This window comes from Pseudonaja textilis, chromosome 4 (assembly GCF_049901715.1).
Source record: "Pseudonaja textilis isolate UNSWEBS1 chromosome 4, rPseTex1.2, whole genome shotgun sequence".
Taxonomy (NCBI): domain Eukaryota; kingdom Metazoa; phylum Chordata; class Lepidosauria; order Squamata; family Elapidae; genus Pseudonaja; species Pseudonaja textilis.
In genome coordinates, this window is record NC_141993.1 from 86737565 (window position 1) to 86762556 (window position 24992).

The window sequence follows — 24992 nt, forward strand, 5'->3', positions numbered from 1 at the left end:
ATTCATAGGCCATGTTTAAAGCATGCTGGGGAATTCTGGGAGTTGAAGTCTTAAAGTGGTCGAGATTGAGAAACATTGCGCTAGGCCTTTCCCTGATCTAGTTAAACATGCTGTGTGGGGATTGTCACTGAGTAAAAAGAACTTTCATTCAGTGGTCGCTCTCTGGATTTTCCTGATTCTTCTTTTTTGCCTCATCTTTCTTTCTTTCTTTCTTTCTTTCTTTCTTTCTTTCTTTCTTTCTTTCTTTCTTTCTTTCTTTCTTTCTTTCTTTCTCTCTCTCTCTCCCTTCCTTCCTTCCTTCCTTCCTTCCTTCCTTCCTTCCTTCCTTCTTCACTTCCTCTTCACTTCCTCTCCCCCTTCCTTCCTTCCCTCCTTCCCTCTCTCCCTCTCCCCACCTTCCTTCTTTCTTTCTCTCTGTCTGTCTGTCTTCCTTCATTCCTTCTTTCCTTCCTTTTCCTTCCTTCCTTTTTCTTTTTCTTTCTCTTTCTTTCTTCCTTCCTTCCTTTCTTTCTCCTTCTGTTTGTCTTCCTTCCTTTTTCTTTCACTTTCTTTCCTCCCTCCCTCCTTCCCTTCTTCTCCCCTACCTCCATCTCTCTCTCTCTCTCTCTCTCTTCCTTTCTTCCCTCCTTTCCTCTCTCCCTCACCCCCACCTTTCTTTCTTCTTTCTTTTTTCTTTGTTCCTTCCTTCCCTCCTTCCTTCCTTTCTCTTTCTGTCTTTCCGTCTATCTGTCTGTCTTTCTTTCCTCTACAGGCTCTGGCATCCCAGAAATGAAAACGATCCTGCGTGGTGTGGTGCTGAAGGAATACCTGACCCTCAAGACTTTTGTGGCCAAAGTCATTGGACTGACCTGTGCATTAGGCAGCGGGATGCCTTTGGGAAAAGAGGTGAGGGGGGCTTGGGGGTCTGTGGACTACCAAGACGGAGAAAGATCCGGAAACCAGGTTCTGCCTGGAGTGCTGAAAAGACGCAGCTGTCTTCAGCTTGCAGAAAGATAGTTTGGGAGAACATAGGAGACCAGCAGTCCTCGACTTACAACATTTAGGGACTGCTCAAGATTACAACGGCACTGAAAAAAGGGACTTAGGACCATTTGTCACAATTACAACCTTTGTAGCATCCCCATGGTCAGGTGATCAACATTCAAATGCTGGGCAATTGGTTCATACTTATGACCATGGCTGTGTCTCAAGGTCATGTGGTCACTTTTCGCAGACTTCTGGCCAGATCCACTTAACAGCCGGGTTCCTACCTTTATCAACTGCAATGATTCACTGAACAACAGAAATGGTTGTAAAATGGGGCAAAACTCACGTAGCAAATGTTTCAGGAAACAACAGAAATGGTGGGCTCCATTGGGGTCGTAACTCAAGGAGGGCAGGGCAGAAAACAATGGTTGGAAACTAATCAAAGAAAGAAGCAACCTAGAATTAAGAAGAAACTTCCTAACAGTGAAGACAATTAACCAGCGGAACAGTTTTGCCTTCAGAAATCGTAAGCGCTGGAATACTGGATGTTTTTAAGAAGACTCTAGACAGTCACTTATCTGAAATGGTAATAGGTCCTCCTGCTTGAGGCTAGACTAGAAGACCTCCAAGGTCCCTTCTAGCTTGTTCATTTTATTCATTCATTCACTACCTGCAGTGAATCCCATAGAAGGTTGAACATGATCCTGTGATTCTTCCAACTCTATGATCCTCTGATTCTTCCAACTCTATGATCCTGTGATTCTTCTTGCCTTAATCCAGCTGCCTTATCAGCTTCCATAACTGGACACACCGCTCATGGAATCATTGATTGAGATGGGGCGGCTATAGAAACAGAGTAGAAAAATAAATAAAAATAAAAACTTTGAAAGTGTTTGGGCCCTAGCAACATTCTGCTGTTCTTGCTAACCAATTCTTCCTCCCTTTCCTCTGTTCAGGGACCCTTCGTCCACATAGCCAGCATGTGTGCAGCCCTTCTCAGCAAGTTTCTTTCTGTCTTTGGAGGCATTTATGAGGTGAGTATCTACCTCTGAGACTGCAAGGTAGAATATGGACTCTGAGAAAGGAAGAACGAGAGGGCTGGAAAACACCAAACTGTTGGTTAATCAGGGTCGTTGGTGCTCTCTCAGTTTGGTTGTTTTCTTGCAGACATCTCGTTACCAAACTAGGTAACCTCATCAAGGTACTGATGAGGTTACCTAATTTGGGTAATGAAATTACCTAGGACCCCCTCATTTCAACCCTGAGTTACAAATACTCTCCTTTATTATCTCTGGAGATTCTCAGTCATCCAGATCATGGTTGTCCCAAAAGTGCTTTTTTCAAAAGACAACTGGACTTTCCTTGAAGATGTTTCGCTTCTCATCCAAGAAGCTTCCTCAGTTCTGACAGTCAGAACTGAAGAAGCTTCCTGGATGAGAAGCAAACGCCTTGAAAGAAAAACAACTCTACATTCTCCTTTATTGTTGGTTAATCACAACAGGCGGGAGTCCAGTTCCAAGTTGCGTTCCCAGTCCTAAAATTTATAATTTCGGGATAATAACCCCCAACTTGTAGAAATCAAACAAAATTCAGGCCTGCTTTATGGTCATTGCCAAAACAAAAAAACAAAAACAAAAATGTCCTACAGGCACTCTTGAACTCTTAGGAAAAGTACTGTTGTGGACTTGTTCCATATTATGATTAGATTCATGACTTCATTCTCAAACTCTCTTGCCTCTCAGCTAGTGTTACATCGTGCTCCAAGGCCAGGCTGTCTGAGAACAATGGGGATTGTAGTCCAAGCTATTCAGAAGGTCTGTTTTCCAAACCTAGGGATAAAAATATATGTTGAAAGTTGAGAAAGGCCAACCGAGATGGGAGGTAAGGTAAGAGCTGAAGAAGGATTCCTAATGGGAGATGGTTTATTTCTGCTCAGCATATCAATTTAACCCTGTGCAACATGACATTAGCGGAAGAGGGGAGCACCACGAAAAAAAACAACAACAGCATTTCCGTGGCATTTTATTTATTGGTTAACAGATAACAGATGATCAGAGTTGGAAGGGACCTTGTAGGTCATCTAGTCCAACCCCCCGCCCAAGCGGGAGGCCCTACACCATTTCTGACAGATGGCAGTCCAATCTCTTCTTGAAAGCCTCCAGTGATGGTGCTCCCACAACTTCCGAGGGATGGTTTGTTTATCAAAATTAAAAACTGCCCGCCTGCCTTACAGACGCGTTTTCTTACACTGCAGTCACCTTTTATAGTTTAAATCTCAATAAATCCTCTTCTCTTGGCACAATGGCTCACTAAGCCTTTGGAGAACAGAATGGGGACTGGGTCACGATGAACGTCCATTGGTCGGATTGTGCATTAGGTTTAACAGAGCCGTGGTGGCGCAGTGGTTAGATTGCAGTATTGCAGGCTAACTCTGCCCATATTTTGGAGTGCGATCCCTGACCGGCTCAAGGTGGAATCAGCCTTCCATCTTACCGAGGTTGGTAAAATGAGGGCTCAGGTTTTTGGGGGGATTATGCTGAGAGTGTAAACTGCCCAAAAAGTGCTGTAAGGCAGTATGAAGTGGTATATAAGTCTAAATGATGTTGCTATTGGCAGATGTTTGTTTCCCTTGATGCAATCCTCTGCTGTTATTTATTTATATTTGGCCTTATCGTTTTTTAAAATTAATCGAAAGCTCCGAACATATCTAATACTCCTTCTGACTTCTGTTTTTCTCCACAACAACCACCCTATGAAGTGCGTTGGGGTCAGAGAGAGAGTGACTGGCCCAAGGTCATATAACCAGTAGCTAAGATGGGACTAGAACTCACATGCTCCTGGTTTCTAGCCTAGTGCTAAACCAACACACTATTTTTATGTTAATCCAAACAATCTCCTCTGGGTCATTAAACCATAAAAAACATAAAGTAGACAATCCCCCTGTCTTTCATGCTTAAGGCGGGACTAGAACTCATAGTCTCCTGATGATTGGCTCAAAGTCACCCAGCTGGCTTTCCTGCCTAAGGTGGAACTAGAACTCACACTCTCCTGATCATTGGCTCAAGGTCACCCAGCTGACTTTCGTGCTTAAGGCGGGACTAGAACTCACACTCTCCTGATGATTGGCTCAAAGTCACCTTTCCTGCCTAAGGTGGGACTAGAACTCATAGTCTCCTGATGATTGGCGCAAAGTCACCCAGCTGGCGTTCATGCTTAAGGCGGGACTAGAACTCACACTCTCCTGGTGATTGGCTCAAAGGCACCCAGCTGGCTTTCCTGCTTAAGGTGGGACTAGAACTCATAGTCTCCTGATCATTGGCTCAAGTCACCCAGCTGGCTTTCATGGTTAATTAAAGCGGGACTAGAACTCTCAGTCTCCTGATCATTGGCTCAAGTCACCCAGCTGGCTTTCATGCTTAAGGCGGGACTAGAACTCACACTCTCCTGATGATTGGCTCAAAGTCACCTTTCCTGCCTAAGGTGGGACTAGAACTCATAATCTCCTGATGATTGGCGCAAAGTCACCCAGCTGGCGTTCATGCTTAAGGCGGGACTAGAACTCACACTCTCCTGGTGATTGGCTCAAAGTCACCCAGCTGGCTTTCCTGCTTAAGGTGGGACTAGAACTCATAGTCTCCTGATCATTGGCTCAAGTCACCCAGCTGGCTTTCATGGTTAATTAAAGCAGGACTAGAACTCTCAGTCTCCTGATCATTGGCTCAAGTCACCCAGCTGGCTTTCATGCTTAGGTGGGACTAGAACTCACACTCTCCTGATGATTGGCTCAAAGTCACTCAGCTGGCTTTCCTGCCTAAGGCAGGACTAGAACTCTCAGTCTCCTGATCATTGGCTCAAGGTCACCCAGCTGACTTTCATGCTTAAGGCGGGACTAGAACTCTCAGTCTCCTGATCATTGGCTCAAGTCACCCAGCTGGCTTTCATGCCTAAGGCGGGACTAGAACTCATAATTCTCCTGGTTTCTAGCTGGATGTCTTCACTACTATATGAAACAGGCCCATTGTATGTACAGGACTCCATGATTTCCAACTTTTAAAGCTTCTCCCCATCCTTTTCTTTCACCTCCTTCTCCAAAGATACACATCAGCCACCTTTCTCCAAAGTTAAACTTTATTTGAATGTTTTAGAAGGAAGGAAAGTTCACACCGGAGCCCTCTTTGCTGAGGAGGTACAAGACTCGTTTTAATGTATGCCGATTAGGGTACATTCAAAGCGACAATAAAGTTATTCTAAGTCTAAGGAGCCTTCCAGCCAACCATTCCCAAAGGAGGTTTTTTTTTTTTTTCAAAGCTTTCTTCTTTTTCTTTGAAGATGTTTCACTTCTCATCCAAGGAGCTTCTTCCGCTCTGACTCGATGGTGGGGATACAACATCATCTTCAGTCAGAGCAGAAGAAGCTTCTTGGATGAGAAGCGAAATGCCTTCAAAAGGAAAGTCCAGTTGCCTCTTGAAGAAAGCACCTTTGGGACAACCATGACTTGGAGGACTGAGAATCTCCATGGATGTTCCTGCCAACTGCTATTCCTCCTCTTTCTCTCTCTCTCTTGCAGAATGAATCCCGTAATATTGAAATGTTGGCGGCTGCTTGTGCAGTGGGTGTTGGGTGCTGCTTCGCTGCTCCCATTGGTGGTAAGACTTCCTTCCAGAACTTTCCATGTGCTTGTCTCTGCCCAACAAGCTCTCCTTTCCTGCCTACTCTGTCCCAATAGGGGCTTCTTTATGAATTTGGCCAAGGAATGTGGGACTAGGACTCACCGTCTCCTGGTGATTGGCCCAAAGTCACCCACCTGGCTTTCATGCCTAAGGCGGGACTAGAACTCACAGTCTCCTGGTGATTGACCCAAAGTCACCCAGCTGGCTTTCCTGCCTAAGGCGGGACTAAAACTCATAGTCTCCTGGTGATTGGCTCAAAGTCACCCACCTGGCTTTCATGCCTAAGTGAGAACTGGAACTCTTCCTGTCTCTTAGTTTTTAACCTGATGCCATAACCACTAGACCAAACTGGCTCCTTAAATTTATTTAACAACTTTCTATAGACCCCTGACTCACAGAGAGGTATAAGATGGCTTAAAATCAGAATCTGAAGAAATTGTGTTGCATGACGGGTAATTTTACTGCGGGACAGGGGTTCCTCTGGACTATTCGGACCACAGAATTGGGCTTTTCCAGGAGTATTCAAACCAAGGTCTGGCCCATTGTCCCTTCCAGCTGTTTCTTCTACAAATGCTTTCTTTAAAAGACCTGACGTGGCCAAAGTTGCTAGAACTCTGGATGAATTCTGGGAGCTGAAGTCCATCCGTCTTAAAAGTTGCCAAGATAGAGAAACAACATTATGCTTTTATAATTGCGTAATTTGGTGGGAATCATATTCAGAACCAACCTTCCCAGCCTACCCTAGCGAGGGAACCCATAGTTAGCTCTCCAAGAGACCAAGACTCCACTCCTCTTTTGGGTTGGAAATACGTGGATGTAAATTTCCCAAATCCTGTTTTCTGGCTCACGCCTCGATTCCCAGGATCCAACTAGAGGCGCTAACGGAGGGAAGGGCACCCTGCCTGTGTTCATGGAGCAGCCTCTCCCTAAACTGAGCCCAGGTTGACTGACGTTTGGGAGAGCTGCCAAACCGGGTTGGAATCGGCCCGTCGTCACGACATTGCGTGTCCCAGCTAGGAGAGCGCCGTGTTTGATTGATCTCAAGGGTTTCTGGATTGCCTTAAGGCAGCTGAGGTTGATCCAGGGTGATGCATACGCCTGAAGGGACCCCACCACCACCTTCTCCCAAAATCTTGCACGTTTCTCTTCTTGTGCTGATCCAGGCACGTTTTCCCGGGCCACCTGACTTCTTGAGGGTTTTGATTTGATTTTTTTAAAAATTATTTTTAAAAGTTTCTTTGTAAACATTTTTGAATAACATTCATAAACATTCACCAACATTTTTGAATAACACTGGATTGGCAGAGCATTACTTACAAATAAAACACAAGCAACATATGTTGGTAACAGAAGTGGTATTCAGCAGGTTCTGACCAGTTCTGGAGAACTGGTAGCGGAAATTTTGAGTAGCTTAGAGAAGGGGTCACCAACCTTTTGGACCTCAGGGACCACCAAACTCATAATTTTAGATCCCAGGGACCACTAACTAGTTCTGTGGGTGTGGCCTGATTTGTAGGTGTGGCTTGGTGGTCATGTGACTGGCTGGACATGGCTTGTATGTAAATATTATACATATTTATATAAATATTGAATTTTTTATTTAAAAAAAGAGCAACTTTTACCCAAAATCAGGCAATGCAGGCAGGCAGATTGAGTTGCTCACAGAATCACAGAATCACATTCAGAGATCTGTCTGTCTGCCATCGGCTAGCTCAGTCTGTCACATAAAATTTGCTTGCAAGCAAACTCACAAAATTAACTCACAACACACCATGCATGTAAATATTGAATTTTTTATTTAAAAAAAAGCAACTTTTACCCCAAATCAGGCAAAGCAGGCAGATTGAGTTGCTCACAGAATCGTTCAGTGATCTATCTATCTGCCATCGGCTAGCTCAGTCTCTCAAATTTGCTTGCCGTGAGTCTGCACTGAATTTGCTTGCAAGCAAACTTTCAGTCCTAAGGGAGGTTCGGCTGTGCTTAGCTGAAGATCTAAAGACTAGCTAGAAAGCAGGAAATCCAACCATTTCCTGCTTCCTAGCTAATCTAAATCTCCCGGCACAGCAGTACAGATGATGGTCGGAAAAAGGAAAAATAGCAATTTAGCAGGCAAGTCTACCAGGTAAGGAGTGAGTGGGCGGGGAGGGTTCCCGCGGGCCATGTGGGCGGCACAGCCTTGTGTTTCTGCACAGCTTAGATTAATTGCTTTGTGGGGGTGCTCTGGGGGTGAGATTTCTCTGCGGCCCACCAAAATTTTCACACGGCCCACCAGTGGGCGGTGGCCCACCGGTTGACAACCGCTGGTTTGGAGAACTGGCAAATACCACCTCTGACTGGCCCTGCCCCCATTTCTTCTCTGCCTCCCAAGTCCCAGCTGATCGGCTGGCTCTTCTTTTGTTGCCCTGCACAGGAGAACGGAGCTGGAAAGCAGGTTAGTGGGGTGGGAAGGGAATGGGGATTTTACAGTGTCCTTCCCCTGCCATGGCCACCAAGCCACGCCCACCAAGCCTTTCCACACCCACCAAGCTGCTCCCACAGAACCATTAGTTAATTTTTTTGAATCCCACCACTGGTTAGTAATAAATCTCAACATACTAATAGCAATAATAATGGTATAATAACAGTAACTAATAGTATAACCAAAAGAATTGATTTAGGTTTCTTCTTACATTAAGTTAATTACATTTTTATTAATTGATAAATTAAATTGATTTGATTTTTTAAAAATTAATATTTTTATTTTAAATACAAATAATACATAGTACATATACATCTAAATACAAAAAGAAAAAGAAGAAAAATACAAATATTGCAGTGCACCCCACCTCCCCCAGAGACCATTTTTCCCTTATATTTCTTCTTCTATAACAATTAAAAAATGTACTATATATTCCAATTATGCCCTTATCCCCTCCAAAATGACATATATTCTTGAGTAGGTTTATTCTCATTGCCTTCCCCCAACACTTCCCCCAATATTTTATTAAAATTGTTTGCTTTAATCATCCCTTTTTAAAAATTTAATTTCTGTTGTTAATTTATCAATTGTTGCCATACACCAAATTTCATTATACCAGTCCTTTCTTTGAATATCCCAATTTCCTCCCCAATATTTAGCCATTCACTAATCTAGCAGCCATTATCAAATTTACAATTGGCTGAGGAACTCTGGGGGTTGAAGTCCACAAGTCTTCAAGTTGGCAAATTTGGGGACTCCTGGCCTAGTCAGAAGAGATTTTTTTTTTTAATCGTTTCCATGGGCCATTTGGGGGTGGATTCCTCTGTTAAAACTGTAGATTCAGTGAAAACCAATTGGTATTATTGTTGCGTCCATTTAAGTCGAGAAGCAGCTTAAAAGGAGCAGCAAGAAAGAAGTATTTCGTCTACGGCCATACTACCCTGAACGCGCCCGATCTCGTCTGATCTCGGAAGCTAAGCAGGGTCAGGCCTGGTTAGTACTTGGATGGGAGACCGCCTGGGAATACCGGGTGCTGTAGGCTTTTTTTTTTTTTTTACCTTTTATTTTTTTTCTTTTTACCTTTTTTAAAAAGCCTTTTGCCTCCTTGCTTTCCCAGCCTGTCTTCCACTTTGGCTGCAAATTGCAGCCCCTTGCAGGAAATGCAACGCTACGTTTTCCCCACTTGGCTTAGATTGATATTTAAAATATTTAAGGTAATTTAACTTTTCCTGTCTTTTTTCCCCCCGATCTTTACTGTGAGCACACTGGCCCACATTAAAAAGGAAATTCTATAGCCTGGCCTCAAGAGACAGTGCGTATCTTCCCAAACACATACACACACTCACACACACTCACATATACACATGCTATATACATCCATCCATACATAATATATACCTGCACCATACGCACACACACACACATATATCGGTATATATTTATATTAATGTTGTCTCCGCTTGCTTAGAATGGAGTCCTGGCTTTACAGGGCAGCGTAGAAAAGCAGCAGGAGCAGCAAGGGGGATTGAGGGCCTGGAGGCAGGGGATGATGGGTTCGTTTGTAGTCTTGCTAATCACTCTGCAGAGTATTGGGAAGGTGAGCGCCTTAAAAACAGCAACGAAGACTTCTTTTACTGTCTAAGGCTACCCTGAACGCGCCTGATCTCGGAAGCTAAGCAGGGTCAGGCCTGGTTAGTACTTGGATGGGATTCCGCCTGGGAATACCGGGTGTTGTAGGCTTTTCCAACCTTTTATTTTGTTTTGTTTTTTTACCTTTTTTTAAAAAAAAAAAGCCCTTTCCCTCCTTGCTTCCCGGCCCAGCCTGTCTTCCACTTTTGCTAACAAATTGCAGCCCCTTACAGGAAAAATGCAACGCTACGTTTTCCCCACTCCGAGCCCTCTTTGGCTGAGATCGGATGGCCACAGCCTTTTGCCTCCGCTTGTGCTTAGAATTGGCGTCCTGGTTTGGGGAAGGAATGGAAGGCTTGGGGGCAGGGGATGATGGGTCCGTTTGTAGTCCTGCTGATCGCTCTGCAGAGCATTGGGAAGTCGAGTGCAGAGAGGCAGCTTAAAAGCAGCAGCAAAGACGTCGATTACCGTCTACGGCCATACTACCCTGAACACGCCCGATCTCGTCTGATCTCGGAAGCTAAGCAGGGTCAGGCCTGGTTAGTACTTGGATGGGAGACCGCCTGGGAATACCGGGTGCTGTAGGCTTTTTTAATTTTTTTATGAACCTTTTCTTTTTTTTTTCTTTTTACCTTTTAAAAAAGCCCTTTGCCTCCTTCCTCCCCCTCCCCCTCAGGGCCTGTCTTCCACTTTGGCTGCAAATTGCAGCCCCTTGCAGGAAATGCAACGCTACGGGTTTCTCCACTCTGAGCCCTCTTTGGCTGAGATCGGATGGCCACAGCCTTTTGCCTCCGCTTGCTTAGAATTGGCATCCTGGTTTGGGGGAAGGAACGGAGGGCCTGGGGGGCAGGGGATGATGGGTCTGTTTTTTGTAGTCTTCCTGCTGATTGCTGTGCAGAGCATTGGGAAGGCGAGTGCAGAGAGGCAGCTTAAAAGCAGCAGCAAAGACCTCGTTCATCGTCTACGGCCATACTACCCTGAACACGCCCGATCCCGTCTGATCTCGGAAGCTAAGCAGGGTCAGGCTTGGTTAGTACTTGGATGGGAGACCGCCTGGGAATACCGGGTGCCGTAGGCATTTCTTTTGTTCAAAGTAGGTCAAAATATGTTTTGGGGCTTCCCATGGTCCTTCTGGTAGTGGTTCATTTTCTTTTCTATTAACTCAAAACACGTCGTTATCCTCCTGGAGTAAATGCATCCCGTGAAGACCAAAGAATCGGCTGGGAATTTGAACCTGGGGGCCTTTCAAACTTTAAAGTGACGTAATCCTTCTTGGGGCACTCCTGGTTTGTTTGGGTTTTTTTTTTTTGAGAAATCGTTTTAGCAAGAAAATAAATAAGGCTATTGTGAGACAAGGATTTCAAAAATTATTTATAATAAATATGAGGAGAAGAATAGGAGGGGGGCGTGTGGAAATCCCAAATCCCTAGGAAGAGATAACCTTATAATAAAGCTAATGGCACTTCTTCTCCAAAATAATGCACACCCTTCCCAAAGCTTGTCTGGGTAGTCCTTGACTTACAACCATTCATTTAGTGGCCATTCAGAGTTGCAACGGCATTGCAAAAAGTGACTTATGACCGTTGCAGCATTCCCCCACGGTCACATGATCAAAATTCATTGGTTTTGCAACTGGTTCATATTTATGACGGTTGCGGTGTCTCCCAGGGTGATGTGATCCCATTTTGTGACCTTCTGAGAGGTTGCCACAAAGAAGGAGTCAAGCCAGAGGTGGTATTCAGCAGGTTCTGACCAATTCTGGAGAACCGGTAGCGGAAATTTTGAGTAGATCAGAGAACCGGCAAAAACCACCTCTGACTGGCCCCTCCCCCATCTATTCTCTGCCTCCCATTGAGTCCCAGCTGATTGGCTGGGCCTTCTTTTGTTTCCCTGCACAGGAGAACGGAGCTGGAAAGCAGGTTAGTGGGGTGGGGAGGGAATGGGGATTTTCCACACCCACCAAGCCACGCCCACAGAACCAGTAGTAAAAAAAAATTTGAAACCCACCACTGGTTCAGCTTCAGAATTCCCTATTCAGCCGTGCTGGCTGGGGAATTCTGGGAATTGAAGTCCAGGTACCTTAAAGTTGCCAAGGTGGGTATACATTGCATTTTAATTTGGCCCCAGTTGGATGATTTAGAGAAGTTCTGCATCCAGAAACTGGATGCAGGTAGTAATGCAGAATTTGTAGCCCTGCTATCCTTTTCTACAGAGAGCCCTTGGCAAAGGACCTTCCTGTCTTCTATATTGGGGTCTCCAACCTTGGCAACTTTAAGACTCGTGGACTTCAACTCCCAGAAGTCCTCAACCGGCTGGGGAATTCTAGGAGTTGTAGTCCACAAGTCTTCAGGGGTCACCAAATGTGGCAACTTTAAGACTCGGGGACTTCAACTCCCAGAGGTCCTCAGCCAGTTGGGGAATTCTAGGAGTTGTAGTCCACAAGTCTTCAGGGATGCCCAGGAGAATGGAGCTGGAAAGCAGGTTAGTGAGATGGGGAGAGAATGGGGATTTTACAGTATCCTTCCCCTACCACACCCACCAAGCATGCCACGCCCATCAAGGATGCCACACCCGCCAAGCCACGCCCACAGAACCGGTAGTAAAAAAATTTGAATCCCACCACTGCTTCTGATAAGGAAAGTCAATGGGGAAGCCAGATTCACTTAACAACTGTGTTACTAACTTAACAACTGCAGTGATTCACTTAACAATCGCGACAAAAAAAACCTTGTAAAATGGAACAAAACTCACTTGGCAAAGGTTTCACTTAACAACATAAATTTTGGGCTCAATTCTGGTCGTAAGTTGAGGACTCTCCGTACACAATTCCCAATGCTTGTTCGGGTAGTCCTCGACTTAAGCCATTCGTTTAGTGGCCATTCAAAGTTACAACAGCACTGAAAAGAAATGATTTATGTCCTTTTTTTTTTTTTCAAACAAACCACCTTCAGCATCCCGATGGCCACGTGATCAAAATCCGAATGCTTGGCAACTGACTTGTATTTATGATGGTTTGCAGTGTCCCAGCTTTGTGTGATCCCCTTTTGCAGCCTTCTGACAAGCAAAGTCAACGGGGAAGCCAGATTCACTTAATAACCATGTTACTCACTTAACAACTGCAGGGATTCACTTAGCAACCGTGGCAAATGTAAAGGCTTGTAAAATGGGTCAGAACTCACATAAAAACTGCCTTGCTTTGCAAGGTGTTTTGGGCTGAAGCCCTGAATTAAGTGTTTATGGTGGGGTCTTAAAAAGGGAGCAATTGTCATCGTAAGTCAAGGACTATCTCTGAACTCTTTTATAAAATATTGGACAACCAGCTAACCATGAGCTGGAAGTGTGCAGCGGCAGCCAAAATGGCCAATGCAATCCTAAATTGCATCAACAGAGGGATATAAATCAAGATCAAGGGAGGTACTAATACTACTCTATAAAGCTTTAGTAAGACCACACTTAGAGTACTGCATCCAGTTTTGTTCACCACATTATAAAAAAGATGTTGAGACTTTAGAAAGAGTGCAGAGAAGAGCAACCAGGATGATTAGGGGACTGGAAACTAAAACATATGAAGAACGGTTATAGGAACTGGGCTTGGCTAGTCCAGTAAAGAGAAGGACCAGGGGAGACATGATAGTAATCTTCCAATATTTGAGGGGCTGCCACAGAGAGGAAGGGGGTCAAGCTATTTTCCAAAGCACCCAAAGGCCAGAGAAGGAACAATGGATGGAAACTGAATAAGGAGAGATTCAACCTGGAAATAAGGAGAAACTTTCTGACAGTGAGAACAATCAACCAATGGAACAGAAGTTGCCTTCGGGAGTTATGGAAGCTTCATCGCTGCAGCCTTTCAAGAAGAGACTGGACTGCCATCTGTCAGAAATGGTGTAGGCTCTCCTGCTTTGGCAGGGGTTGGACTAAATGACCTACAAGGTCCCTTCCAATTCTTAATCTGTTAAATTGTCCTTGCATTTTTTAAAAAAGTTAGAAAAGGATTGCGGAAGGCAGAGGAGGCTTGGCGGGGATAGAAAAGGCTATCCGTGTTGTCTTTTTTTGATGCTGGCTAACAAAAGCTGAGCCGGGACACACTGCTGCCAAGGCAAATTCCTGTCCAGAGAAATAAATGGCTTTATTCTTTTCAAATCCACCCCTATGCTGGTTTACATTCATTGATACGGGTGGTGGGCAGAGGGACTCCGTGGCTTTTGATTTCAGGCAGCGTTTAAGGTTGCCAAGAAATAATTTCCTCTCCCCCCAATGGAATCCTGGAGGAAAATAAACGTTTTGTTAAAAACAAAGGATTCTCCAAACGGGCCTCGTGTGTATTTGGGATTGTCAAAATATTTAGATCTGAGGCTAGGATATTGTCTGTGATACGAGGGAGGGGTGGAGGGAGAGTCGCCTTGCAATCCAGCCGCCCCCAACGGAATAAAGTTATTTTCAATAATGGCCACTTTGTGCAAAACATATTTATATCTATCTGTCTTTGACTTGCTGTAATTTAGGGGCAAATGGCATGGAAACAGTTTCCTCTCTGCCTGCACTTGGAGACTTTAAGCTCTTTGAAATGTCTTTGAATATTATTAGTAGCTTGGGTTGGTAGTATGGAGTCATTGTCCTTGGTTTTAAGTACCGTCTGTGCAGTGTAAATTAGTGATTAGTGTGAAAAAAATAGTCATATGTCACTTTTTCAGTGCCATTTTGAACTGTCACTCAGTAAATTGTTGTAAGTCAAAGGCTATTTGTATACACCCTTCCACATGGGTGTGTCACACACCTTATTGATTTCTGTATTTATTGCACTGCCGTTCTCCTGCAGTGCAAATCAACTTGAAATTTGCAACCGTTTTAGTTTTCGAAAGAGTTGTTAGATGCCGTAAGTGTGGGCTACCTCGGAATAGATGTGATTTGCCGTGAATGAGGGGCAGTCTTCTTTCCTTCTTTTGATGTTTATGCTTCCTTGCAAGTATGAATATTGATTGACAGCATCAATCACCTTTGGCCCAACGGAGATCTCGAAAGTGAAGGAGGGATGCTTAAAAATAATTCCTTTAAAGCAGGGGTCTCCAACCTTGGCAACTTTAAGACTTTTGGACTTCAACTCCCAGAATTCCTCAGCCAGCAAAGCTGGGAGTTGAAGTCCACGAGTCTCAACGTTGCTTCTCTGGCTGAGGAATTCTGGGAGTTGAAGTCCACGAATCTCAAAGTTGCTTCACTGGCTGAGGAATTCTGGGAGTTGAAGTCCACCAGTCTTAAAGTTGCTTTGCTGGCTGAGGAATTCTGGGAGTTGAAGTCCACCAGTCTTAAAGTTGCTTTGCTGGCTGAGGAATTCTGAGAGTTGAAGTCCACCTGTCTCAACGTTGCTTCGCTGGCTGAGGAATTCTGGGAGTTGAAGTCCACGAATCTCAAAGTTTCTTCGCTGGCTGAGGAGTTCTGGGAGTTGAAGTCCACCAGTCTTAAAGTTGCTTCGCTGGCTGAGGAATTCTGGGAGTTGAAGTCCACCAGTCTTAAAGTTGCCAAGGTTGGAGACCCTGCTTTAAAGTTCAAGTCTCTGGATTTTTAGTGCTGGCTCATTCTAATCTTTTTGTTGTCGTCTGTTGTGCCTTTGTGCGTCATTCCTTCTTGAAGAGGGAAGATGTAGCCACAGAGGGCTATTCATCAATTTCCTGCAATAAACAGATACTTTTCAGGGCCATTAAATTAATCTAAGGCATCCCAGAAGTGCTTTTCTCCAAACAGCAACTGGGCTTACTTGACTTTTCTTTAAAATGTTTTGCTTCTCATCCAATAAGCTTCTTCACTTCCAATTCCTCCCCAGTCTCAGAACTGAGACCACTAAGGTCATCCAATCCAACCCTCAATCTTGTAATGATTGAGATGTGTGGCTGGCACCTCTGGTCCTGTCCGTTCTGGCTAACGGTGTTCTTTTCAAGGTGATACAGGTAGCCCTCGACGTTACAACCATTCATTTAGTGACCGTTCCAGAGTTACAACGTCACTTAAAATGCGACTTATGACCGTTTTTCCACACTGATGACCGTTGCAGCCTCCCCATGGTCACGTGATTGGCTTTCAGATGTTTGACTTGACAACCGATTCATATTTATGACGGTTGCAGCGTCCCTGGGCCAAATGATCCCCTTTTGTGGCCTTCTGACAAGCAAAGCCAATGGGAAGGCCAGATTCACTTAACGGCCATGTTACTAACTTAACACCTGCAGTGGTTCACTTAATGACCGTGGCAAGGAAAGTCATAAAATGCGGCAAAGCTCACTTAGCAACGGAAATGTGGAACTCAATTGGGGGTCGTAAGTCGAGGACCTCGTGTATTGGAAGGGAGGCTGCATTCTTGAAAACTGAGGAAAGATAAACTTGAAAAGTGAGGAAGAACACCTGTGGGAGAGTCAATGTTTGTTTGTTAGTTTCTTTTTTTGTAAAATTTATTGGCCACCCAATTTACCATAGGGTTAATGTCTGACCCACAGAATACGAGATCTGTGTTGGCGTGAACCCCTGCACCCATAGAAAGCAGGACTCTGAGGCAGAAAGATTCCTCAAAGAACAATTTATTGGATACATTGTAGTGGCACAAACTGGTGAAAGCCGACTCTGAAAATTCCCGCGGCTTTCAGCAAATAAGTAAAAATGTCCCCTTTCCCCCAAGACACTGGTCACGCTGTCCAATCAAGGTGCTGACTGGTTGCTTGGTTACTTCACTCCTCCCCTGGCCAGCCACTTGTGAGAATGGCCTTGGTTCCCAGGGAAAATTTTATTGTTTTGGCTACAATTGCAAGGGTGAGTTGCTGGGGGTTCAGGAGAGCCCCTAGCTAAGTTTCTGTGAGAACCCCCAAATCCCACTCCTGGCTGGCCTCACCTGCCCCTCCCTTCCCTCCCAGGAGTCCCCACATGGCCCGTTGTGGATGTAGGTAAGTGCAGGGCACACACAGAGGCTCAGGGAGGACGAAAAATGGGCCTCCCAGAAGTTTGGGGCGGCTGGAAATAGGCCGGTTTCCATCTTCCAGAGAGCCTCCGGAGCCCGGAGAGGCCATTTTCACCCTCCGGAAGCTCAAGGAAAGCCTCTGGAGCCCAGGGAGGGCAAAAATGCCTACCTACCAGCGTGGTGCAAGAGGCCAACTAGGCCACGCCCACTATGGCCGTGCCCACCCAGCAACCAGGCAGCGAACCCGTTGCTAAATTTTTTGAAGCCCACCCCTGGCTACAAACCGCCTTCTTAGCTATTCCTCCGCCTTACCTCTGTTGTGCGGCATGCCTGAGGCTTCCAAAATGGCCTCAGCCAGTTTCAGAGTTGACAACCTGGATAAATGGTGCTGAATTTAGATGACTTCAGCAATTTCCCACTTTTTTGTCTTCTTCTTCTTCCTTCCTTCCTTCCTCCATGAGGTGTCCTTTTCAGCATCGAAGTCACTTCCACGTTCTTTGCTGTCCGCAACTATTGGCGTGGTTTCTTCGCAGCCACCTTCAGCGCGTTCATCTTCCGGGTCCTCGCGGTATGGAACAAAGATGAAGGTACCGTTGTGGTTTCTTCCTGCAAGACATCAAGAGTGGATTAAGTGGCATCCAGGTGCAATGTGAATCTGGCCTGGGGGATATTGCCAGGAGTGGGCTGCTGGGTGTTCGCAGGGAGAGCCTCTAGCTAAGGTTCTTGGCAGTTCAGAGAAGCCCCAAATCCCTGTCCTGTCTGGTCCCGCCCACCCCTCCCCTCCCAGGAGTCCCCAGGCAGCCCGTTTTGGATGCAGGCAGGGGTGGGATTCTACCAGTTTGCACCTATTTGCTAGAACTGGTTGTTTACATTCTAAGCAGTTTGGAGAACCGGTTGTTAGAAGAAATTACTGGCCTAATCCCGTAAGGAAGGCAGGAAGGAAACATTCTGGTGTTGCTTACAGAAACTGCCTCTCCGTTAACCCTTATTACATTCTTGGCAGGATTAGACTTCCTGTCTCAGGAACTTCTCTGGAGTTTTTTTCCCCTCCTTTGCTGGGACTTTGCTTGTGTGGAATGACCATTCAAAGTTACAATGGCACTGAAAAAAGGGACTTATGACCATTTTTCACACTTACGACTGTTGCAGCATCCCCACAGTCACGAGAGGCCAGGTGAGGAGATGCGTGCCTTGATGTGAGTGATATTGAGTTGGCCACACCCAGCCAGTCACATGACTGCCAAGCCACACCCACCAACTAAGCCACGCCCACAGAAACGGTTGTTAAAAAATTTGAATCCCACCCCTGGATGCAGGTAAGTGCAGGGCGCACGTGGAGAATCAGGGAAGGTGAAAAACGGGCCTCCCAGAAGTTTGGGAAGGACGGAAATGGGCCCATTTCCAGCTTCCAGAGAGCCTTCGAAGCCCAGGGAGGGCAAAAACGCCCCCGTTCCCATGGTGCAGGAGCCGAGTAGGCCACACCCATCATGGCCACGCCCACCCAGCGACCAGGCAGACCACCCCTTGCTAAAATTTTTGAAGCCCACCCCTGGATATTGCCAAACCATTAAATAGAATCTTCTTTACGGGCCATGTGTGATTGGACACACACGGAATGTGTCTCTCAGTGCACATACAAACAACGAAGTGATAAATCGTAAGTCATAAGATAGAATCATAAATCATAAGATAGAAACAACAAAGTAATAAATTGTAAGTCACAGGAATCATAATCGTAAGATAGAAACCACCAAGTGATAAGTGATAAGATGAAACCGATAGGAGAAGGTCATTGGAAAGATGAAAAGGATAATAATGGTAACACAGCCTTACTACATGGGTAAATAGCCTTAGGAATAAAACAGCGCTGTGGGAATTTAGGTATTTAGCAGAGTGATGGCATGGGGAAAAATGTCCTTGTGTCCACTCGTTTTGGCATGCGGTGCCCTATAATGGTGTCGTGAGGGGAGGTATTGAAAGAGTTTAGGTCCAGGGTGTGAGGGGTCTGTAAATACTGTGTTTCTCCAAAAAGATGATCCACTTTGAAAAGAAGCCTTACCATGTTTTTGAGTGCATGCAATTAAATTAAGCCCCACCCACAAAATTAGCCCTAATTAAGACCCTGCCCACCCTGGGGTGCAGAGGGTGGGGCGAGGCACACAGGTAAAAAAATAAGTTAGGGTGTGGATGGAGGGGCGGAGCTGCCCTACTTACGAGGCCCTGCACACCCTGACACCTGCCCCGCCTTCTTCTGCAGCTACTTGCTGCCACTTGCACGCATTGCCCCGGCCTCCATTTCGTCTTCAGGCTCAATAATTAGAACCCTCCAAAAAGAAGACCTAGCTGTTTTTTTTTTTTCAGGGATCAAAAGAATTATTTTCTTTTGGCCTCCGAAAAAACAGCAAGGCCTTCTTTTTGGAGAAACACGGGTATTTTCTGAGCCTTTGTACATTTGGTGTGGAATTCTGAAACATCGACCCAGATGTAAGGTGGGAGAGGTCATAGGTCATATTTTTTTCCTCCAAATGTGTTGTATTTGGCCTATTTTGCTAAAGTCAAGATAGCTTACCATGAATCTTAAAATTCATCAGACTTGCCCAAACATCGTCAGTCTATAGCAGGGTCTCCAGACTTAGCAACTTTAAGACTTGTGGCCTTCAACTCCCAGAATTCCTCAGTCAGCTGAGGAATTCTGGGAGTTGACCTTCACTAGTCTTTAAACGTTGCCAGGTTTTGCAGACCCCTGGCCTGTAGAACTTAACCTAGCTTGGATGCCCATCACACACTGAATTACGGATAATTCAACCTCATTTTAATTAGTTAAAGCATGTTGCAGGGAGCCAGGCAGGATTTTTAATTCCTGAAACAAGGTCTTTAGTAGATTTAGTCACAAAAGGCTATCACATGACCCTTGGACACTGCAACTGTCATAAATATGAGTCAGCTGCTGAGCATCTGAATTTTGGTCACGTGACCCTGGGGATGCTACAACGGTCGTAAATGTGAAAAATGTTCCTAAGTGACTTTTTTTAGCTCTCTTGTAACTTTGAACAATCATAAAGGAATGGTTGTAAGTTGGGACTACCCATACAGTCGTAAAGTGAGGAGTGCCTGAGAGATCTGTACATCCTTTATTTGAGGTTCTTGGTTTTGCGCTCCAAGCTTGGCAATTTGCTTGCAAAGTTTTCGTCACCGTTCGAGGAGACGTCGTCAGTACGTTTTGAGTTGTGCTCGTCTGTCAGAAGACAGCACAGCACAGCACAACTCAAAGTGCACTGACGACGTCTCCTCGAATGGTGACGAAAGGTTTGCAGGCAAATTGCCACACTCGGAGTGCAAACCAACAGCCTAGCTACCATCCCGAGCTGCTAATATTCAAACCCATTTCAACTCTCTAAATTGCCACTCTTGTCGTGTCTCACTCCCGCCTGTTCTCTTTCCCTCAGAAACCATCACGGCTCTTTTCAAAACCCGCTTCCGGCTCGACTTCCCGTTTGATCTGCAGGAGCTTCCGGCTTTTGCAGTGATTGGGTGAGCCTCGCTCGCTTTGGTGGGGCCTCCCCTGCCTCTGGATGTGGACCCCCCCCCCCTCCCAAATCAGCCTTCTCCTCTCCTGCTAACTTCTCTTTTCTTCATTCAGGATCGCCAGTGGCTTCGGAGGAGCTCTCTTTGTCTACTTCAATCGCAAGATTGTGCAATTCATGCGTAAACAAAAAACCATCAACCGCTTCCTGATGAAAAAGTAAGGCATGCAAAGAGCCAGGTTTGGGGTCAGTGGGTTTAATATCAAGGGTGTTACCCCAATTAAATCATGAGTCTCGAGCCAAACTTCCAAAAACTTCAGAAGGATTTATTGAGAGTTAACATGTCTGGAACTGCCTGGGTGTAACCGACTCTGAGACACATCACTCCTTGTCACCCTTGACCCTGATTTACCCCCACCCTCTGGGTGTACATAATTCATATTCTCCAATGAGACACATCCATAGCCAAGAGTCATCAATCATGTTCTCCAGTTAGAAACTTCAGTCACCTAGTTACTATCTTTAAAAAAGTATTTATGGAATGCATTTTCGATTTCCAAGCTGCCCTACTGCTCTTTCAAACCCCCTTTTCCCCCTCCCTTTCTGTTGGCAACTCTAAAAAGATCATAGAAATATTTTTTGAGTTGGCATCGGGAAGATGCCCACAAAGGGAGGCATCACTTCCCACATGTGGGTGAGGGTTTGCTTTTATTAATATTTAAAAAATTTAAAAATATGCGATGCCTATTTTAGGATTAAAATTAGAGTTTTGTTCTGGTTTCCTCCCAAAAAGGGCAAGAAACTAAGAGATGCCTTCATAAATGTAGGAGAAGAGCAAGCAGAGATGGGGGCAGAATTAAATGTGTCATCTGCTTAGAATCCTTATGTTGCCACAAACAATTGTAAGTCCAGCTCCTCTAAATTCCTCTGATCTTTTCTCTAGGCCAGGGGTCGGCAACCTTCAACACTCAAAGAGCCACATAGGTCCTAACCGGAAGCCCCTCATTTAATTCTGGATCCGATCAGAAGTCCGGTTCCCACACCATAGAGTCTCCTCCTAGCACAGCGTCCTTTTTCCTCTACCTGTCCTTTCCGAAAGCCCTATCAATTGTGGAGCCGACCAGAAAACCAACCCCTTGCCATAGAGTCTTCTCCTGAAATGCTGTGCTCCCCCCCGCTCCCCCCCAAAAGAGGCTCCTCTCAAAATTGTGGTGCCAATCAACAACAAGGAGCCAAAGCAGAGGGATGAAAGAGCCACATGCGGCTCCAGAGCCTCAGGCGGCCAACTCCTGACCTAGGACCAATTTTGAGCTGACTTTAGTTGACTGGACTTTTGTACAGACTAGGTGACTTTTGTATGGGCTGGAAATAAATCGTCTGTGCTACAACTTGAAATGTGGTCCAGATTCTTTGTGCCTGACAGTAAACCATAACCCATGGTGGAGGGCCAATGTGGTTCCAGGTGTCAACTCATAAAGCATTTTGTATATACGTTTTGTAGTTGTCAACAGAAAGAAGGGGGGGGGGGGTCAAAGAGCAGGCAGCAGTGTGGAATCGAAAGTACATTCCATTCATATTTTCTTCAGAGACTGATTAGATGACTGAAGCTTCTGCCCTGCAAAAAATCTAACTGGAGAGCATGATTGATGACTCTTGGCTATGGACGTGTTTCGTTGGATGATACACCCAGAGGGGTGGGGTGGGGGAAGCAGGATCAAGGGTGACAGTGAATTACGTATCTCAGAGTCGGCTACGCCCAGGCTAACGCCAGAATCTGACACTAGGGCCACTGTTGCCCACCCCCTCTGGCCTAGGACATCCCTCAATCAACTCTTTTCCCCCCCCAATAATTTTCATTGTTATTTTCCAACTTTAAAACATGTTTATCTTAATTTTAACAGTACTGTGTCGTCATTATTATACACATTGTTCTACAAACTAATCTCATTATTATACAAATTGTTATACAAACCAATCTCATTTAAATATCTACATTTATATATCTTTATATACATTTGTATATTTTTGTCTGTCACTTTCTTATTTCCTTTTATCTTTGTTTTTCTTACTCAACCAATTATACCAAATTTCATAATAATCTGACTCCTCTTTGTCCTTTAGTTTTAAGGTCAATTTATCCATTTCAGCACAATCTAGGATTTTTCGAATTATTAATTCCTCCGAAGGTATATTATTTTGTTTCCAACATTGTGCGTATGCTATCCTTGATGCTGTCAAAATACGTAGTAGAATATACCTAATTTTCTTCCTATACTTCCCCTTCGTCCATCAACTCTTAAGTGTACACTCAGCATCTCCAGAGGGCACCAGGATTTGCGGTTAAAGAAGCAGGAAGAGAAGTTGTGAGGTGTTGTCATGTAACATTGTGTTGTTTTCTTGTGGTCTCGGCAGGCGCCTGCTTTTTCCTGCTCTTGTCACCTTCCTCATAGCAACGCTGACTTTCCCACCTGGTTTCGGGCAATTCATGGCAGGCCAGGTAAGTTTTGAATCCCCAAAGTGGACTTCTCCAATCCGGCTTCATGCAATTACAGATAGTCCTCGGCCAAAACTGAGGCCAAAATTTCTGCTGTTAAGCGAGACAGTTGTGAAGGGAGTTTTGCCCCATTATACAACCTTTCTTGGCCACAGTTGTTAAGTGAATCACTGTAGTTCTTAAGTTAATAACATGGGGGCCAAGTTGGTGGTATTAAAGGGATTTTATTTATTTTTGTGACTTCATTGCTTTTGTGCCTCATCATCACACCAAGAGTCTGAATTTGGATCATGTGACCATGGGGATGCTGCAACAGTCATCAGTATGAAAACTGGTCATAAGTCCCTTTTGTCAGTGCCATTGTAACTTTGAACGGTCACTCAATGAAGTGTTGAAAGTCGAGGACTACCTGTCACAGAGTTGGAAGGACCCTTGGAGGTCTTCTAATCTAACCCCCTACTCAGGCAGGAAGCCCAATACCGTTTCAGACAAATGATTGTCTAATCTCTTCTTAAAAACCTCCAATGTTGGAGCCACCCACAGCTTCTGGAGCCAAGTCATTCCACTGTTTAATCTTCTGGAAATTGAATCCAAAGTTCTGGCTGGTTGAACGGTAAGGCCTAGGACAGTGGTGGCTAACCTTTTTTGGGCTCCTGTGCCAAAAATTGTGTGCGCGCTTGCACGCTCACACTCATGTGCCAGCACCCAGAAGGCAGTGCTGCCCACGCCTCCTATACATGAGCGTGCAATCACCCCACCACCACCCCCTTACCTGCCCTGCGCTTCACAGCTGATTTTTGGCCGGTTTAAGGCCTTTTTCGGTCTTCCAAAGGCTTGAGGAAGGCTTCTGCTGGCTTCTGCAAGCTTTGTAGGCCGAAAACTAGCCCTGTTTTGTCACTTCCTGTTTTTCAAAAAATACCGGAAGTGATGAAATGGGGCTAGTTTTCAGCCTACAAAGGTTGCAGAAGCCTGCAGAAGCCTTCCTCAAGCCTTTGGGAGGCTGAAAAAGGCCTCAAATTGGCCAAAAATCCGCCCAAAATCAGCTGTGAGGCGCACACATGCGCAGTGAGGTAAGTTTGCCTGCAGCTCGTGTGCTGGCATAAATGGATCTGCGTGCCATCTCACGGGACTAGGACAAATCAACACAAACCTTTTGGCACTTATTGCGTCTCTAACCTTCTCCCTTTTCCCTTTCAGCTCACCCAGAAGGAAACCCTAGTTACCTTGTTTGATAACCGCACATGGGCCAAGCAGGGCTTGGCGGAAGAATTTGAATTTGGTGGCGTTTCGGAAGCCTGGAAACACCCTCGCGCCAACGTCTTTGTCACCTTGGTGGTTTTCATCCTGATGAAGGTGTGTTGTGAGTTTGTGACAACTCTGGATATAACTGTTGTGGCCCGCTGGCGACTAGCAGAGCTGGCAGCAGAGTCGGACAGTGAAGAGGTTGGGGAGGAACCTGGAGGCTGAGGGAGGCTCAGGCGAGGGCTCTGCATCAGAGGCAGAAATGGGGCCAGGGCAGTCTGGCAGTTATCAGCTGCCTTCAGAGTTGGATAGCAGTGAGGCAAAGGAGCAGCTGGAGCCTGTTCCCAGCCTGCACATGTGCAGAGCTGCCAAAAGAAAAGAACATTTACAAACTAAGGGTCGACGTGGGAGTAAAACCACAGGTGGATCCCTATGGACCCTCCCATAAGGATTAAAAGAGGAGCCAAAGGGGAGGGGGCTTTTGCAGGAAACAATTTGTTCGTTGCAGCAATGTGAAGATCTGTCTGTGCATCTCAGAGACTGCTGAGTCCTTCCTTGTCAGCAATGTGTTTGGACATATTTACTTGGCAACTCTCCAAACTAGATAAGGTCTGTGCTCCTAATTAGACCCTTGAAAGACTGTTTGCCAGGCCTTTGGCTGAATGTGAACGCAAGAAATTCACCTTCGTTTAATAAAAGAGGTTTTGCCGGGACAAAGAGTCTCCTTAGTGCTTTTTGGGGAAGCCTCGGTCAGAACAATAACCCTGTCTCTCTCTGGGATGTCTCCCCCAGTGGCATCTGGGAGTAGGAACATCTAATTTCCAAAACCTGTTGTTGGTATTGTGGAATTCTTGATGCTCCCTGAGCTTGATTGTTTTCTAGCAGACGTTTCATTACCCAGCTAGGTAACGTCATCCGTGCAAGAAGGGAGAAGGGGTTTGTTCTTTGTTTATATATAGTTTCCCTCCCAGTGTTGGTGGGAGTGTTGTTTTATTCTTCATGGTTCCTTGACTGCATTGTTGTTTACTATTTGGTTGTTTTTCTGAGTTGGTGGTTCTATGATTGAGATATT

At 45.3% G+C, this 24992-nt stretch overlaps 1 protein-coding gene and 3 non-coding genes across 5 annotated transcripts in view; all 4 read left to right on the top strand.

The window, feature by feature from the left end:
* Positions 1–24992, top strand: part of CLCN2 (chloride voltage-gated channel 2) — a 123738-nt gene that overhangs the window by 56676 nt on the left and 42070 nt on the right. For both annotated transcript variants that reach the window (XM_026718889.2, XM_026718890.2), the window contains exons 5-12: positions 752–885; positions 1923–2000; positions 5534–5612; positions 17122–17247; positions 20107–20191; positions 20301–20402; positions 22597–22681; positions 23876–24031. In XM_026718889.2, the coding sequence (XP_026574674.1) occupies positions 752–885; positions 1923–2000; positions 5534–5612; positions 17122–17247; positions 20107–20191; positions 20301–20402; positions 22597–22681; positions 23876–24031 (845 nt within the window). The remainder of the gene's footprint in view (positions 1–751; positions 886–1922; positions 2001–5533; positions 5613–17121; positions 17248–20106; positions 20192–20300; positions 20403–22596; positions 22682–23875; positions 24032–24992) is intronic.
* Positions 9018–9136, top strand: LOC113448272 (5S ribosomal RNA). Its single transcript, XR_003375731.1, has one exon. It is a non-coding gene; the product is annotated as a 5S ribosomal RNA (ribosomal RNA).
* On the top strand, positions 10193–10311 carry LOC113448274 (5S ribosomal RNA). Its single transcript, XR_003375733.1, has one exon. It is a non-coding gene; the product is annotated as a 5S ribosomal RNA (ribosomal RNA).
* Positions 10683–10801, top strand: LOC113448275 (5S ribosomal RNA). The gene has a single exon (XR_003375734.1). It is a non-coding gene; the product is annotated as a 5S ribosomal RNA (ribosomal RNA).